Raw genomic sequence first — 15173 nt, forward strand, 5'->3', positions numbered from 1 at the left:
CAACACATATATTTTTCGATACGGACACAGTCAGAGACTCTAATGTAAAAACATGCAAATCGTTACCATTCCAGGTAAACCATTTCAGAGAGTATATCCCAAAAGCATTTCCATATTGTGACTCGTTGATAATAGATGGAGAAATCCTTCTTGTTAATACGAAGACTGATGAAATTCTTCCATTCGGTAAGTGTATGTTTGCTATTAAGATATACTGGGTTTACTGCTTTTGCTTTTTTCTACGCAGATAAAAGTCTGTTGAGATTCCAAGGGTTTCCTTGCTTCAGGTTAACAAATGTTAACGGAAAGTGAAACGTACGCAACTGGTGCCTTCTGCTTAATAATTTGATAAACAACTAACTTAACGGAGCACCGTTATATTTTAAGGAACGTTGGGAGTTCACAAGAAGGCTCAATTCCGTGAGGCTGCCGTGTGCTTCTTCGTGTTCGACTGTATGTTCTACAACGGGAAAAGTCTTCTGAGTGAACCACTAAGCAAGCGGAGAGAGGTTCGTAAGAAACACGTGAAATGCGGTTAGGCAAATATTAGAACATTTTTAGATGCGTTTAAAGCGCAAGCCTTATGGGGGGAGGGGTGGGGGGTAAACGTATGTATATCTACTATTAAGAAAAAGGCTGACTTATGATTTAAGAAAAGTAATTTTGATTTGAGAAAAGCAGCATGACTGATTTACTTAAAACTGTCCTGAATCGTTCATATATGCGAAGTACTTTATCAAGCATCATCCTTCATACGTCTGAACTGCGCCGTAGAATTCCTGTAGGAAGGGTCAGTAGCTACCCCCAGATTTTATTTACCTAAACCATCGTTAGTTCATTACAGAGTGATCGTAGAATTAAAGCAATATTGCTATTATCTTAAAAGCTGAACATGCTAAAAGTAAGCGGCTTGAATGAGCCACTCTCAGAATATTGAAACTACTGAAAATTTACATGCGTTTTTCTATCTCGTTGCTCAGTTAAATATGATACCCTAGGATTATATTTAGCATGATGACCAGCAAGAGGTGAATAGGAAATGTTGTTAACGATAAGCAAACATAATGCGGTAACAGTTATGAAATTTAGGTCTTTGGTAGTTTGCTCATCATAAGACACCTACTTCCAGGTGATTATCAAGCCTAAAAAATACCATGCAAATGGCTTTTTAAATATTCGAAATTATCTAAATTGTGAAATGTCCGTACCATAAGTGGACTGGTATGGTGGCTGTGTATGCCCTCTATTGAGAAATAGAAGAAGCCTCGACTCGTGAGAGGATACGCATATAAGTTAACTGAATGTGAGAATGAAAGATGAGGATTGTTGACGAGACTGCTATTTGCTTTTTTTTTTTATCTTTAGAGTCGATGCAAATACTACTTCGATTTGCTCGAGAGTCTGTGCGCCTATTCAGGAATTGGCGAAATATCTGAAACCTACATAAATTCAACGCACCTTTTACTTCAAACGTGAAAAGCTGGTTTCCGAATTTCTAGTTGGACAGACGTTTTTGTTTTGTTAGTGCTTGTTATCGGTGTTTTTTTGTTACCGGAATAAATGAATGTTAAAATTTAAGGATTTAAAGAAGCGCAATTCACTTACTAAAGAGATACTGAATTTCTTATATAGTATGAAAATACATCTTAACGTGGAACCTCGTCAGATGGAGAAATCCTATTATAGAATTGCCAAAAATTAAACAAATATGACTTAAAACAATGCATGATGTATTTCTCGATAAATTATTATGGAGGATAAGTTGTTTTTAATTAAACGTTGGTAAAACTGAATGGAATTATTGGCTTACTCAATAATAGTTGTGATCATAATTGTAATACTGACGAATAAATTGATATTCACAGATTCTAACGGCTTATATGTCAGTAGTAAAGCACCATGTGCAGTTATCAGAGATGGAGGGAATCCGGAGTCCTGCAAGGCTCAAAGCCAATATCGAAGATGCTATCAACAAAGGCTTGGAGGGTCTCGTTTTGAAGGATCCCGCCAGTCCATACGAGCCTGGTAAATAGTTTTTAGGGGCTTGTATTTGCTAGAGCTCACCAAGACATAACTTGAATGCAGAATTAAGTAAGGGTTATGCAATCGAAAAAGATAAACATTTTTTAGCGTGAACTTTGAACTAGACGCTGTCGCTTGTTATATAACAGTAGTTTACAACAAATGATTAGTTGACTTACTATGTTTCAGCAGTAACAAGTATACATTTGCGATTTACTAACTTAGCTTTATTCACACATGCAGCGTATACGTGGGTGGGCTCGAACCAGCGTTTTTAACGTACTGCTGCCTTTTTTAATAATCTGTTTTCAAACAAAACGTACCGAATCTAGATCAAAAATGTATATATATATATATATATATATTACAATAGCGTGAATGCCGTAAGCGATTTTTTGAGCTTGCTCGTTGAAAAATTTACTTTGTTTGAGAGTCTTCTTTAAGTGTTGTTGTTTAAAGCATGAACGCTGATACAGTGTTATCATATCAGATTAAGCAGGTACATTTATTAAAAAAGATGTTATTTGGTTACTAAGTATATTCAGATTTAAGACCTGAGTCGTTCATCTTTTATTTTGTCGTAATAATTTTACATTAGGCAAACGTCACTGGCTGAAGGTAAAGAAGGACTATCTACAAGGTGGAACGATGGCTGATTCCGCAGATCTTGTTGTTCTTGGAGCATACTTCGGTACCGGCAATAAAGGCGGTATTATGTCGATTTTCCTCATGGGCTGCTATAATCCCTCTACTAAACGGTAAGTTAAAAAATTTGACATTGTGTACTTTGTCATTATATTTAAGAATAGAATCTTTTTTTCTAATATTCTTCTGAAAAAGCCCTCAGAGCAGATATGAAATAGAGGTCTCTGTATTAAAAATGTAAGTTATACTGAAAACGATTATACTGCAGGTTGGTTCATTAGTGGAAAGGCTGGTGCTCTGGATACACGGAATAACGCGTTCATGAGTATAAATCTAAAGTGAACACACAATTTGCATTAAGCAAGTTCTTCGTAATTAAATAATTACCATAGTGATAGCTTCATATGTAACGAGGAAAGTAACGTACAAGGCTGTTATAAACGAATCTGACGGATATTAAACTCGAAGAAGCTTTAAACCAGCAGATGAAATTTGGTCGGTAAATACTTGAGTTTTTTGAAGAAACATTTAGTGTCATGAATTAAGGTTCAGATTTCCGTTCTTCGAAAGCCACAGTGCTGCAGAAGTTTATCAAAAATTAATGAATTTGTTTAGCAAGGAGGCTTTGAGTGTAATTACAGTATGCGAACGGTGCACACGTTTCAAGAACACAAATTAGATTGTTGAAGGCCAGTGAGGAAATAACCAGGTGTCGGGTCGCGAAAAGTGAGAACGCATTGCGGCAATCGGCAAGACTTTTCACGAACGCTAGGCCCGAAACCTAAAAATTTTCTCGGCCGAAATTGGCATTTCGCATGTAACGTGCTACAGAATTATGACCCGAATACTAAAAATTTGGAAAACTGAACAAAAACATGAGTGTCCTATCAGATGATCCCAGAGTAGTTTGAATTGCATATGGTGTACTCCACGTGCAATTTGCGGAACTTCAATCAGCAGAAAAAATCCGTCTTGAGTATACGGTCTCCATAGGCGAGGCAAAGATTAAACCATCTTTATCACCAGTTAGAGAAAGACTAGGCGAGAAAATGGGGTCGCTTTGGGGAGCAATCAAGGTCAGTTCTGAATAAGTTCGGAGGTAAGGTGATGGTAGTACTTGCAACATCAGGATCATCAGGTACCAAAGGTTATTCGCCAAAAGTGATATCATGAATGTCGCATGTTACCTTAAGTACCCCAGAAGACCCATAGACCGTTGCACAACATTCAACAAAGCAGGCAGTATTATTATTTGATGGCAACGACAACCCTCATCGCCAAATCTCAATTATTTGGATTGACCAAAGAAACATCTAACTTCAGCCTCAATTCGCTTGTTTTTCTTGACCTCAGTGGTGTAATTACGGAGCTTTCTAGGTTCTAAAAAAACCGGTAATGTTAAAGCAGATATCACTATCGATTCACTTCAAGAAGCTATGAATAGAGAGATTACATACGGGAAAGCAGATGGTAAGTCTATAACGGTCCAGAAGCCACCAAAACGCTGGGTATACATACATATATATATATATATGCGCAGCTGCGACGTCGTTTTCAGAAGACGAAACTCAACGGATAAATATATATTATAGTACGGCAAATAGACAGACAAATAAAATGAATCTTCTGTGCTGATTCGAAGTATACATACAGGATGTAACAAAAATACATACACAGTTAGAATGGTTATAATTTCAGTTTTTGTTTACATATAATTAAATTTAAATTCAAACGCACTTATCTAACGTTTCCTTTTACCGCAATTCTATCAATACACTGCTAAAAGGAGTACCTTATTGGCTTTCAAACTTTAACAAAAATTTTATGTGACATCTGTTGCGCGATTGCGGCTTTTAAATCTTATAGCGTCGTCGATTTTCTGGCATCGAGTTGATAGCGACTCTACACTAGCGAGGGTAGTTATGTCAATTACTTGTACCATTCAATTTATGTGTAGCATCAGACAGTGTTCCTCGTACAGTCGGTTCATATTTTCCCAACTACCATTCACAAAAATTCATTTCTGCGGTCTCGGATCATCTTCATTGGTAGCACATACAATTGTCAGAATGTAGCCATTCCGTTCACGACGTTTTAAAATGCGATTGACTCTTGATCTGCTAATGCTGAGTTTACAGGTTGAACCTCCTAAAGAGTTTTTGAATGTTTCGCTATAGCTTTACAATACCCTTTCGTAATTGGTGAAGCCTTTTGATGTTTTAAGTCTTCCGAAACCCTTGTATATGTCCTGTACAATTCAATTTGTTCCAAATTTATTTTTAATCCATTTAATTGTGAGTCGCGTAAATAAGTCTGATTTAAGCCTCTTGTGATATTTTCTTCGTATTTTTGCTACATTTTTACACTTCTAATACCCTTTAAAGCAGGCTTTCTCTTTTCAAAATTTAATCTTGATCTATTTATTATTTCTGACTAATCACATCCTGAAAGGAAAGAAAAACAGGAACTTATGACCCGCTAAACAGTATATACATTGTTTTGAGATACATTGTATATTGTTTCGTCTTGTAAGCTCGCTGTAACTTTTCAATCGGCTTAGACTTTGATTTTACAGACAAAATTAGCCGAGTGAAAAAAAAACTCTTTACTGTACTTGTAACGTCGTTTTCTTGCTTTTACGGAGCTGTGTTTAATTCAATTGCATGTTTCAGGTAGATTGAACACACTCACAATGATGGAGATCTTAGAAGTGTATTTAAGTGTTCAAGGTTTGTTTTTAGAAAGGGCTAACAGCTATTAAAATTCGTGAGGAGACTTGTGGGGTACATGGATAGAATATTATAATCGATTATTTGGGCGGGAAGTAATCAGCTCATTTTCAAAGTAGTGACTTCGGCATTGAAGTCCTTTAACCATCAGGGTCTACAATTCTCACTATAGTCAATCAGAACCAATATAAGCCTTTACCAGATTATAGAAAATACAGCAGCATACAGGAATATCTATAATGAAACTATTGCGTTAGTCGAGCAGACACTTGTGTTTCTAATTTTGACCGGTGACTAACTGCAAAAACTACAAGAAGAGAACGCTATCTTCATGTGGATGGGAATGGGTGGCGAAAGATGAATAATCTACAATAATGTCATTCACGGCAGGTCGTGATTAAAGCATGGTAGTCTGCTCCAGGCGAGAGTGGCGTGGCATTTGCTGCTATTGGTGGACGTGTTTCTTATGAGCTTCTGTCAAACAACCGAAGGGTTACCTCAGTTAATTATCGTGAACAGTTTTATTGTTTAAAGCAATGCATCTAAGAAAAATGCCCAGCTATGGCCAACAAGAGAGGAGCCGTGTTACATCATGACAAAGTCGGGCCACATGTGGTAACTTGCCAAAATATATACGAGTTTGATTGGGATGTTCTACCTGGTAGCTCCAGGCTTGTTTTTTTCCGATCTTTGTAGAACTCCCTTAATGTGAAAAGTTATGCATCCCTAAAAAGTACGAAAAACCGCATTGACTAGTCGCAAATAAAGATAATGATTTTTAGGAAAATGTAACTGAAGAACTGCTTGAAAGATGAGCAAAAATTATCGCTAACAATACCTAATATTTAACCGATTGAGACTGATTACGCAAAACGTACCTCAAAAGTATTCTGCTTCTTTTTTGCATCTTCGCTTAGTTTAGGGACGATACACTGATGAGAATGATCCTCCTAAAAAGCTATGTCTTATAATGAAAAACATGTTTATATAAAGCATCCTTATGAACTTCAGCGTCAAGACAAAGCAATAAAAAAACTAAACTATATGCTTTCTATGTTTTGAAACAATATTACCAGACGGCAAACTGTGCGATTTTGATCGGCGACATTCTGCCGCCTTTCTGGCAGCACCATAATCCTATCTTTGGCTGTGGTTTTCGAGAAAAAAATTGTGTGATTTTCACATCCCTTTATAGAAACTAAATTAACAGCATAAATGGAATTCCGCAAGATCCTCGCTATACGGCGAATGCATTAAATTTTCGGTCGAAATTCTTTCGATATTTGCCACGTAGTTAAAGATATATATGGTCTAGCGTCTCAATGATGGACAGCGACGTCTTTTCCTGTCGATTCTTTCAGTGCGCTTGTTTCACTGGCTTGTATAGTTCATTGTTAGCAGTAGACGTTCGAATCAATCGTATTTATACGAAGCAGCAACTCATCGTGTGTGATTCCTTTGCAGTACCACCAAACACACAGCATATTTGTTGATGTCATTTTTCAGGCAGACCACAGTTTATTTATTGCACTTGCACATGATTATGGTAAGTAGCCCACTTTTTATCACACATGATCAACTGCTTGGTCAAAACATGGCTTGGTGTCACTGCGTCTATTATTTTCGTTTGACATATAAACGCCGAGCTTTTTTAACCAGCTTTTTTAAATTGTCCAAACTGTTTTGTGGTGGGTGTTTAGTTCTTTGACTACTCACGTTCAGTCTCGGTCAACTTTGCTAATAATCGTACTAAATTTTTTCCTAATTGGTCAACCACTACGAGACAAGCCTTTTACATTGATATTTCCAGAACAAAAGCGATAAACCATTTTTGGGTCATGAACAGCACGAACTTTTTTACCGGGCTGGGCAGCATTTGTGCCTTTATCGAAATATAATTGTATAATATAGCATATTTTTGAAGAAAATTCATTCGTTTTTAAGACACTTGATCTTGAATCTGAATAAACACACTTTAGCACGTCTACAACTGCGGTTTGTAGATGTCGCTTACACGACGCGACACACGTTACCTGAAACACGTGACTTCAAAACAAGTTAGCCAGAAAAACGACAAATCGATATTTGTCATCACACTTTATTACATTACAAACATTACTGATATCATAATTTCTAGGTAAATGCGGCTTAGATCTGTACGTGAAGGGCTGCCATAGGTCAAGTAAGTCGCGGTGCTCCAATAGAGCTTGTCGCTTATTCGCAGAAACCTTAATGGCAACGGCAACGGCAACGGCAGCGGCAGCGGATCGAATCCCAGCTTACAAGCTAGGTTACAGGGATGACATGTTGGGCGTCGACTACGAACAGGGTTAGAGCGCCGATTGGTTCGCGGCAGGCACCTGGACGCAAACGATAAGAACTCATTGAAGGCATTCCTTGAAGCTTTGATCGCATGCCTGTCACATCATCAAGATTGCTCCACCGCGGTTTTCTCCACCCGATCTGTCGTTGGTAGAGTACACAGCGCCCGGCAGATTGACTGTACAGGTGAAATCCACTGTCTCTGCCTATAGCTGACGTCCATAGCAGTTCGTAAGAATGGCCTTCAGATTGCTGCCGGAAATCGACAAGAGCGTGGCTGGAGCGGTCATGGGGCAGGCAGCGATCGAGGCGACCCCGGCAGCATGGGCACGGTCCAAGGTGAAGCTATTTTAGACATTAGAAGAAATGCTCTCCAGTGCATCGAGAACACTATGGTCGCAGGAAGCGTCAAGGGAATCGCTTCCCAATAAACCGACTTGAGCTACCATACGCCTTCGAGGCCTAAAAGACCTAAAAAATTCGTGCAAGGGTAATAATTTCGCCAACTGCCTTACTGCAAAGTTACGCCAAATAGCTCACCGACTGCTCTGTAATCGACAACGACGCATGAAAGTGCGATTTAGACGAAAAAAATCTATGCCGAGAAAGCTATAGGACGGCACAAAGGGACTGAAAAAGGTTGAAAGTATAACGATGGGCCTTTTACATTGCAACTGCGTTACTACGCACCACCTACTGTTGTATGTCAGGCGGTCCCATACAGCTATTGAGCCGCGACAACCTGCGACCAGCAGCTGACCGTGAACGCGAAGGATATATAGCGGTATGCTAAGAAATATCCCTCGGTAGCGCGGCCGAATGTAGAAATGCGCGTCGCAACTATTTATAATATCATAATTCTTAGGTAAGTTCATATTTGTGTAAAAGGGATTGCTTAACGCTGAATAAATCGTAGTTCGCTTATATCTTGGTTACCAATGTTTATAGATGGGTCACCGTGACCAAGGTGCACGGAGGTCACGATGATGCGACGCTTCAGAGATTGCAGAAGGAGCTTCAGATGAAGAAAATTTCAAAAAATCCAAACCTTGTGCCGTCCTGGATGGACGTAAAACAGCAGTTGGTGCCGGACTTTGTTACAGTAGATCCTCTCACCAGCCAGGTTAGTGCACTAGCACGAGGAATTCATATTGTGCATTAAGGACTTGAAATCAAACTTACGGTGGTTTCTCGAATGGAGTTTTACATCAACATCGATTCTCGTTTGTTGTCAATGGCAAATTATTCTCATTAGTCTTAGTCTCTTAAAAAGCAACTGATAGAGATAATCATGGTCAAGTAGTCAACTTCGTACCCTTTATATGCTGTTATTTCTACCTTTCTTAGGGCTTCCGCATTGGCGTATAAGGAACTTTTCTCAAATATTTCAGAAGCGCACAGTGACTAACAATAACCTAGACCGTCAGTTCCGAGTCACTAATCTAGATGTTCTTAGTTGAGTAGAAACCTATACCCAAAACGCGACGCCTCTGGCTCATTAAAAAAGATCCTACTATGAAGTATGCTTCCTTTAAAATAAATATTATTATACCTATATATCTATATATAGATTTTCAACTGAAATAATTTTAATTTCCATATTCACCGTGTTTTATTAAATATATGGTCTCTTTTTGTCAGGAGAAAAATAGAATAACATGAATTTCACATCAGGGAAACATAGTGTTTGTTTTTTTTGGCGTGAATGTACACACCAACGTGGATACGTAAATTTGAAACAAACTATTCGGCAGCTGCTCATGTCAAAAGCGAAGGGTTAGAGGGCCTAGCGTGAAGTAAGTAAATTCAAATAGGCGATAGACGCAAGTATTCCACACCTTATACCTCATATAAAAATCATATTCATACGCTGAATGCGGAAGAGCTTTCCTAGAGATGTTCCTAAACGCTTAAATAAAATTTCCGTCAGTTAACGCGAAAGATTCACAATATTAAACGGACCTAAAGGACCAAAAAAGAAATAATGAATAATAGGAAGATAAAGAAAGAAGTAATTTTTGATCATCCCGAAGTCTATCTTGGATAAATCTTAAATCAGAAATTAGTAAGCATTAAAAAATTGAGTTATAGAAGTAAATTCTCGGCAAGCATCTAATACCAAATGCAAACTGAAGAAACTATTAAAGAACATTGCACGTCTATCGATTATAAAACGTTGCACTTTGTTAAACGCGCGTCGTCCAAAATGTCGAAGCAATCATACAACTTCCACAAACCTGTGAGCATTTATAAGAATGAACATCTCACTTTTTAAATTTACCTAGTTGCTCTATTCCAGTTAACTAAAGGATGTAGTATATACACATATTTTATTACGTGCTTATATATTCTATATTATGTCAGAGAAAGGGGCAGAATATTAAGGTTTTAGGTTAGCTGTTAGGAGTGAATAATAAGTATCTTTGAACTTTAATAGGCCCCGTTGTATATGAGCCAAACGAAAACGTAACTTTCCTGCGTATTATTGCTTTGAAGCGTGAAGACCATTGACCCCTTAGCTTATTACACTTAATACTGAAGACACGTTCTGGCAGACTGATTTCCTGTAGTGGATACGCGCAGAAACGAGTCTAAACCTATGGATATTTTTCGTTTCAAGCAGAAGTATCATTGAGAGAAGAGTTGCGGTTAGATGCTCATATAATAATCTCCAATAAAGTCTGCCTAAGAATTTTGACCATATATAACTTTTGATGTGTGATTCCCTGCTGGAAGTAACAATGGGATAGTTTTGGCTAGGTAAATTACACGTGAGTGGAAATCGAAGGGAGCGGGTATGTTGACGCCGAGATTCATCGTAACGGTAGATGTGGCAAGTCATTACTCAATTCAAATTATTCTCATTTTTATTTATGCGTTAGGTTTCGTTTCTTGTATGTTGATGCATTAATAGTGACATAATAGCAAGCGAGACCATTGATAGTTTTTTTTTTGGAGAGTTGTGTGAAACCGTAAAGAAAACTAAACCACGTATCTTTTCAATATTTTTCTGCTTAAAATATTTCTATCTATATGTGTCTTTTAAAAACAAGTGTCGTATAATACAGAGGCAGGGCTTCTCTGGGAAGCGCTGGAAATGACAGGTTTTACGCTGATTTCGCTTCGAGTTCAATATGGAAAGTAAAACTTGGTTCAATCCAGTATAAATATCAAAATGACTTATGACTCATTTTGTCAACCAACAATGTGTAATCCATTCTGCTAAAAACACTCTCGTAATGATTGTATATGCTGTGGACGATCTTATACGTTATATGCGTGGCCAATTCTTACATCATCCGCTGTTGGCTCTAGGTTGATCGATGAGTCACAAATTCTTAGCGTTCTCGACAAAGAATACTGTTTTGCGATAGCTTTTTCGCTTAACGTTCGGGTCCTACGCGGCTACTGTGCTTTGTTTGAACAGACCAGCTGCAATTCCCTCATAGTACGATAACTTGAACACAAGTTTGAGGGAGCCAGCGAAAAAAAAGCATACGGCTTTCAATAAAAATCAGTGGTATATTTCTTACGCTATATTTGGATCTTTAATTCGATATGGATTAATAGATTGCTTGCTTTGCGGATCGTGTCACCTTTAGCGAACTGGTCAAAATGAGGAACGAAGAGACAAAAATAATTTTAGCAAGGTGGATTATTAAATCTTCAATGAGAGATCAAGCGATGTGCAGTGAGCGTTTCTAGAAGCAGAGACCGGCATCCCTGGAAAGACATTAATATGAACCAATTTTTCCTCTTAAAACATTGTTGGAAAAATTAAGAAATGCTTTGGAGTTCCAGTTCTCGCTTCAGACAAGGGAAACCTAATTTCAGTCTGCTTTACGATTAACGATGCGTGGATATAGTAGGTCAGCAGTAATCGTCCACTTTCGTTAAACAGTCTTGTCACTGATGTTTCGCCTGGTTGTGTGGGTCAAGAATACGAGTAAACGTGTCCGCGTGATATCGGTAGTTTTAATGGAATCCGTAGATATTTCGCTAAGGTATGGTGGATTAGATATAATTTTTTTTTTATTTTCAATAATGTCTATATCCGTACTAAGTCCATAATAAAGTCAGCGATAAACTGAATTATTTTTTGTCTTTGTCCTCGAGACAAATCAAGTCGTCTCCGAGCGCTTGATTGTGAACGAGTTGAATACATAATTAATTAACTCTTTTGCCATTATGTCTTGACGTAGTATCCAAAACGAGGAATATTTAGTGGGGGAATGTTTCACCTAACATGAGCTGTATATACAGTGTTGTAATGCATGTATTTAAATTTACCATGTTTGTCGTTTCAGGTGTGGGAAATCACAGGAGCTGAATTTAGTAAAGCCGAAGCCCACACTGCCAATGGAATATCGATTCGGTATGAATACTGCGATGTATGCGGTATAACAGATCTTTCAAAATTGTCTGTTAGCTGATATAACCTGGTAGTTTGGGATGTAATCAAAGTTCATGAAATAACCTAGCTTTGGAGACAATTTTCGGTTCTTAGTCCATTGCTTGCATTTACAGATTTCCGCGAGTTTCCCGTATTCGAAATGATAAATCCGCGGAAGATGCTACGTCACTGGAAGAACTCATTCGACTTTTCAATCTGTCGAAAAGGCAGGTCCTAAAATTAGATGACGAAGTAGGAAACCATATCACCCGTAGTAATGATGAATTACTACCTGGTGAGACGCGAGACGGAAATAAATTTAACACAAGTACGCCGGAAAAAAACAAGAAAAATGCCAGAGATCGTTTCGATAGTGCTGGTAATGAGTCCTGCGATAAATCACCGAAGAAGGGCAAGAAAGAGTCTATTTCACCTACGAAGATACTAACGTCATCGCCCTCTAGAAAAGCCAATAGCCGGACAGTAAAGAACAACACTGAAAAAGAAATTACATTTAAAAAGGATGAGAGTTCACTATTCACTGTCGATTCTTCTGCATGCACTGGTGAAGACGGAGAAAAAGCAGAAGGAGTGAATAGAGCACGTCGTCGACTTCCCGAATGTGATTTACCCAGATTGTTTACTGGTATAGTTGTAGAAACATTACCAACCGATTTTAGATACTATCAAGACCTTTCAAGGTATTTTATTGCTTACGACGGAAAAATAAGTAAGAAGGGTGTCACCCATGAAATCGGTACAAAGAAAGGAACAGTTTGCATTGACTGGATCTGGGAGTCTATAAAAAGGCGGACCAAAGTCGATATTGACAGCTACATAAACTGAGACAGCAACCCGTAAAAACTTAACTAGATTATTATTTATTTGACTGAGGCTTGGATATACTATGTAGTTTAAGGGAATGTCAAAATATTTTCGTACTATTTGGGAAATATGCACGTGGTCGAAAAATTATAAGATAATACCTTACTATGGCGCTATATTTCTTGCTTTGTCAATTGTAATAAAACTATCTGTTTTCTTAGTCACTCCGAAGCAGCGCTGTTCTAAAAATACACTAATTCATTTCAATACAACTTGCTAATGAACGAAATAAATACCCCATTCTGATTGTGTCGGTTTTTTTACGTACTGTTCTTTTATGTGTCTTGTAAATTGACGAAGTATCGTCGAGAAGCGCTGCGTTGTAGGACATATTGATTTTTGAAAGCCGATCAACAAGGAAATAACTAACTACATACAACTGTCGCATTTTGAGGTCACGTTAATATTGTTCTAAATGGTATGTCGGGTTATGAATTTTGATTCTGACGGTGCCAAGTGCAAACCGTATAGGGATACTTCTACACTTGGAAGGTCATAGTTTTGCGAGTATGTCCGAACTGTGTCGAGGGCGGCCATAACTGTTTTTGTGCTTTTTCGCATATAGGTTTGTTTTAATAAGCAAACAGTATCTCTAACGAAAATTGATTCAGTGCTGTAAGCTACACGACTTCCTCACAGATTCCAATAATGAATTGGGAATGTTTTTTGTATGGTTCTCTTAACAACGGTTGAGGATTTATAAATACAGATCTTCCGCAGGTGGTTTTTTTTCTAAGAAATGTTTCTACGATGAAGCACGCTAGCCAAATATCTAATCAGGAGGACCGAAAAATCGAAGCAAGATAACAAAATCTTTGGCACAAACTGTCTAGAATTCTTAAAGCAAAGTGATGGGACGGAACGAGTAGCAGGATTGTTTGAACAACAGTTCCTGAAACCAGATGATGGGGAAGCTATAACTAGAACGATAAGGGAAACCGCGTGGGATAACAGTAATAGTATTTATAATTCTTTTAGCTTTTATAAAGCTTTTAGTATAGGTAAGCCTACCTAAAACCTATGATCTGTCAGCAAATGGTTATATTCCTATTGTAAGACGACTGCAGCACTGACCTTTATGGAATTTCAGATACCAGCTACACATTGATCTCGCAAATCTCGCATATTAAATTTGTTCTTTTAATGAAATATACCATGTTCATCTTAACATTATCCAATCGATAAAACAGCACCACGTTTCCAATCAGATTGTAGTTAACAAATGGCCAGAATTTTATGAGCTAATGTCATAATAAACGTTACTAATTTAGTTGCGTCCGTGCATGCATATGCACAGGTTCAATATTATGCCCCCATCTACCCTTCTAACCTATCTGCTTTTGCAGTCTTCAGTGTCTGGATGTATTTATCGCTTCGAACACCATTTTTGTGCACGCAGTAATTGTATAATTGATCATGTTGAAAATATGTCTTCAACATTTGAAAATCTGCTTGATGGCGTCATGTGATTATAGATGCTTAATGATGGCACTCGGCTTATTATTGCACTTTAAGCCATCTCTGTAGAAATTTTAAATTGTTTCTGGCGACAAAGGATGTCTCACTAGATAAAGACGGCAGATTTCGCAAGGCTTGTGTTTGGGTAAATAACATTGAAGTTATTTAATTAGAAATTGTGTTACATCAAACTAGGATGATTCCAATCGATGCGTGAGTGTGTCGCAGTTGTTTGTTGACTATTGTACTGTAGTTACATGTACGTTTTTACCGTAGTATGTGTACGTCCATAAAGACTAGAACAGAAAGAAGTCACTCACTTCCTAACAGATATAAGCAAAAAAATTACCTTAGCACTATATAGCTATATTGCCAATGGCTTTTTGATGACTAATGCTTATTTCGGACTGAAGTTCCAATCCTGAGATGTAAATCTGTAGCATATGACTTGTACTTTTATTATTTGAAATCCGAGATACAGTTTTTCAAAATTTTCTACTAATAATTCATACGACTCATTTACTTCGAATGGGCATATTCGGCGAGAACGCCTAATTCTTGGTTGTTATAACTGCAATTTATGGAATTGTCTTTTTCCTGATATTCTGCATCGGATTATATATATAGTTTTAAAAACATTAGCAAAATGGACAAACCCTGAGAATTTTATTGACTTGTGGCAAACACAAAAAATTAAAAGAATCAGCACTGCGATCAAA

General features: G+C 37.7%; 1 protein-coding gene across 6 annotated transcripts in view; it reads left to right on the forward strand.

Moving 5' to 3' along the window:
• The window catches only part of DNAlig3 (DNA ligase 3), a 40363-nt gene extending 27104 nt beyond the window's left edge, over positions 1-13259 (forward strand). For 5 of the 6 annotated variants that reach the window (XM_022844914.2, XM_022844908.2, XM_022844900.2 and 2 more), the window contains exons 12-18: positions 75-186; positions 388-509; positions 1866-2025; positions 2621-2780; positions 8667-8841; positions 12026-12093; positions 12246-13259. In XM_022844914.2, the coding sequence (XP_022700649.1) occupies positions 75-186; positions 388-509; positions 1866-2025; positions 2621-2780; positions 8667-8841; positions 12026-12093; positions 12246-12957 (1509 nt within the window). In that variant the 3' untranslated portion in view covers positions 12958-13259. The remainder of the gene's footprint in view (positions 1-74; positions 187-387; positions 510-1865; positions 2026-2620; positions 2781-8666; positions 8842-12025; positions 12094-12245) is intronic. The other variant, XM_086971162.1, reaches the window with a different exon arrangement.
• Positions 13260-15173: the final 1914 nt, after the last annotated feature.

Source organism: Varroa jacobsoni, unplaced genomic scaffold (genome assembly GCF_002532875.2).
Source record: "Varroa jacobsoni isolate VJ856 unplaced genomic scaffold, vjacob_1.0 scaffold_121, whole genome shotgun sequence".
In the NCBI taxonomy this organism is placed as follows: Eukaryota; Metazoa; Arthropoda; class Arachnida; order Mesostigmata; family Varroidae; genus Varroa; species Varroa jacobsoni.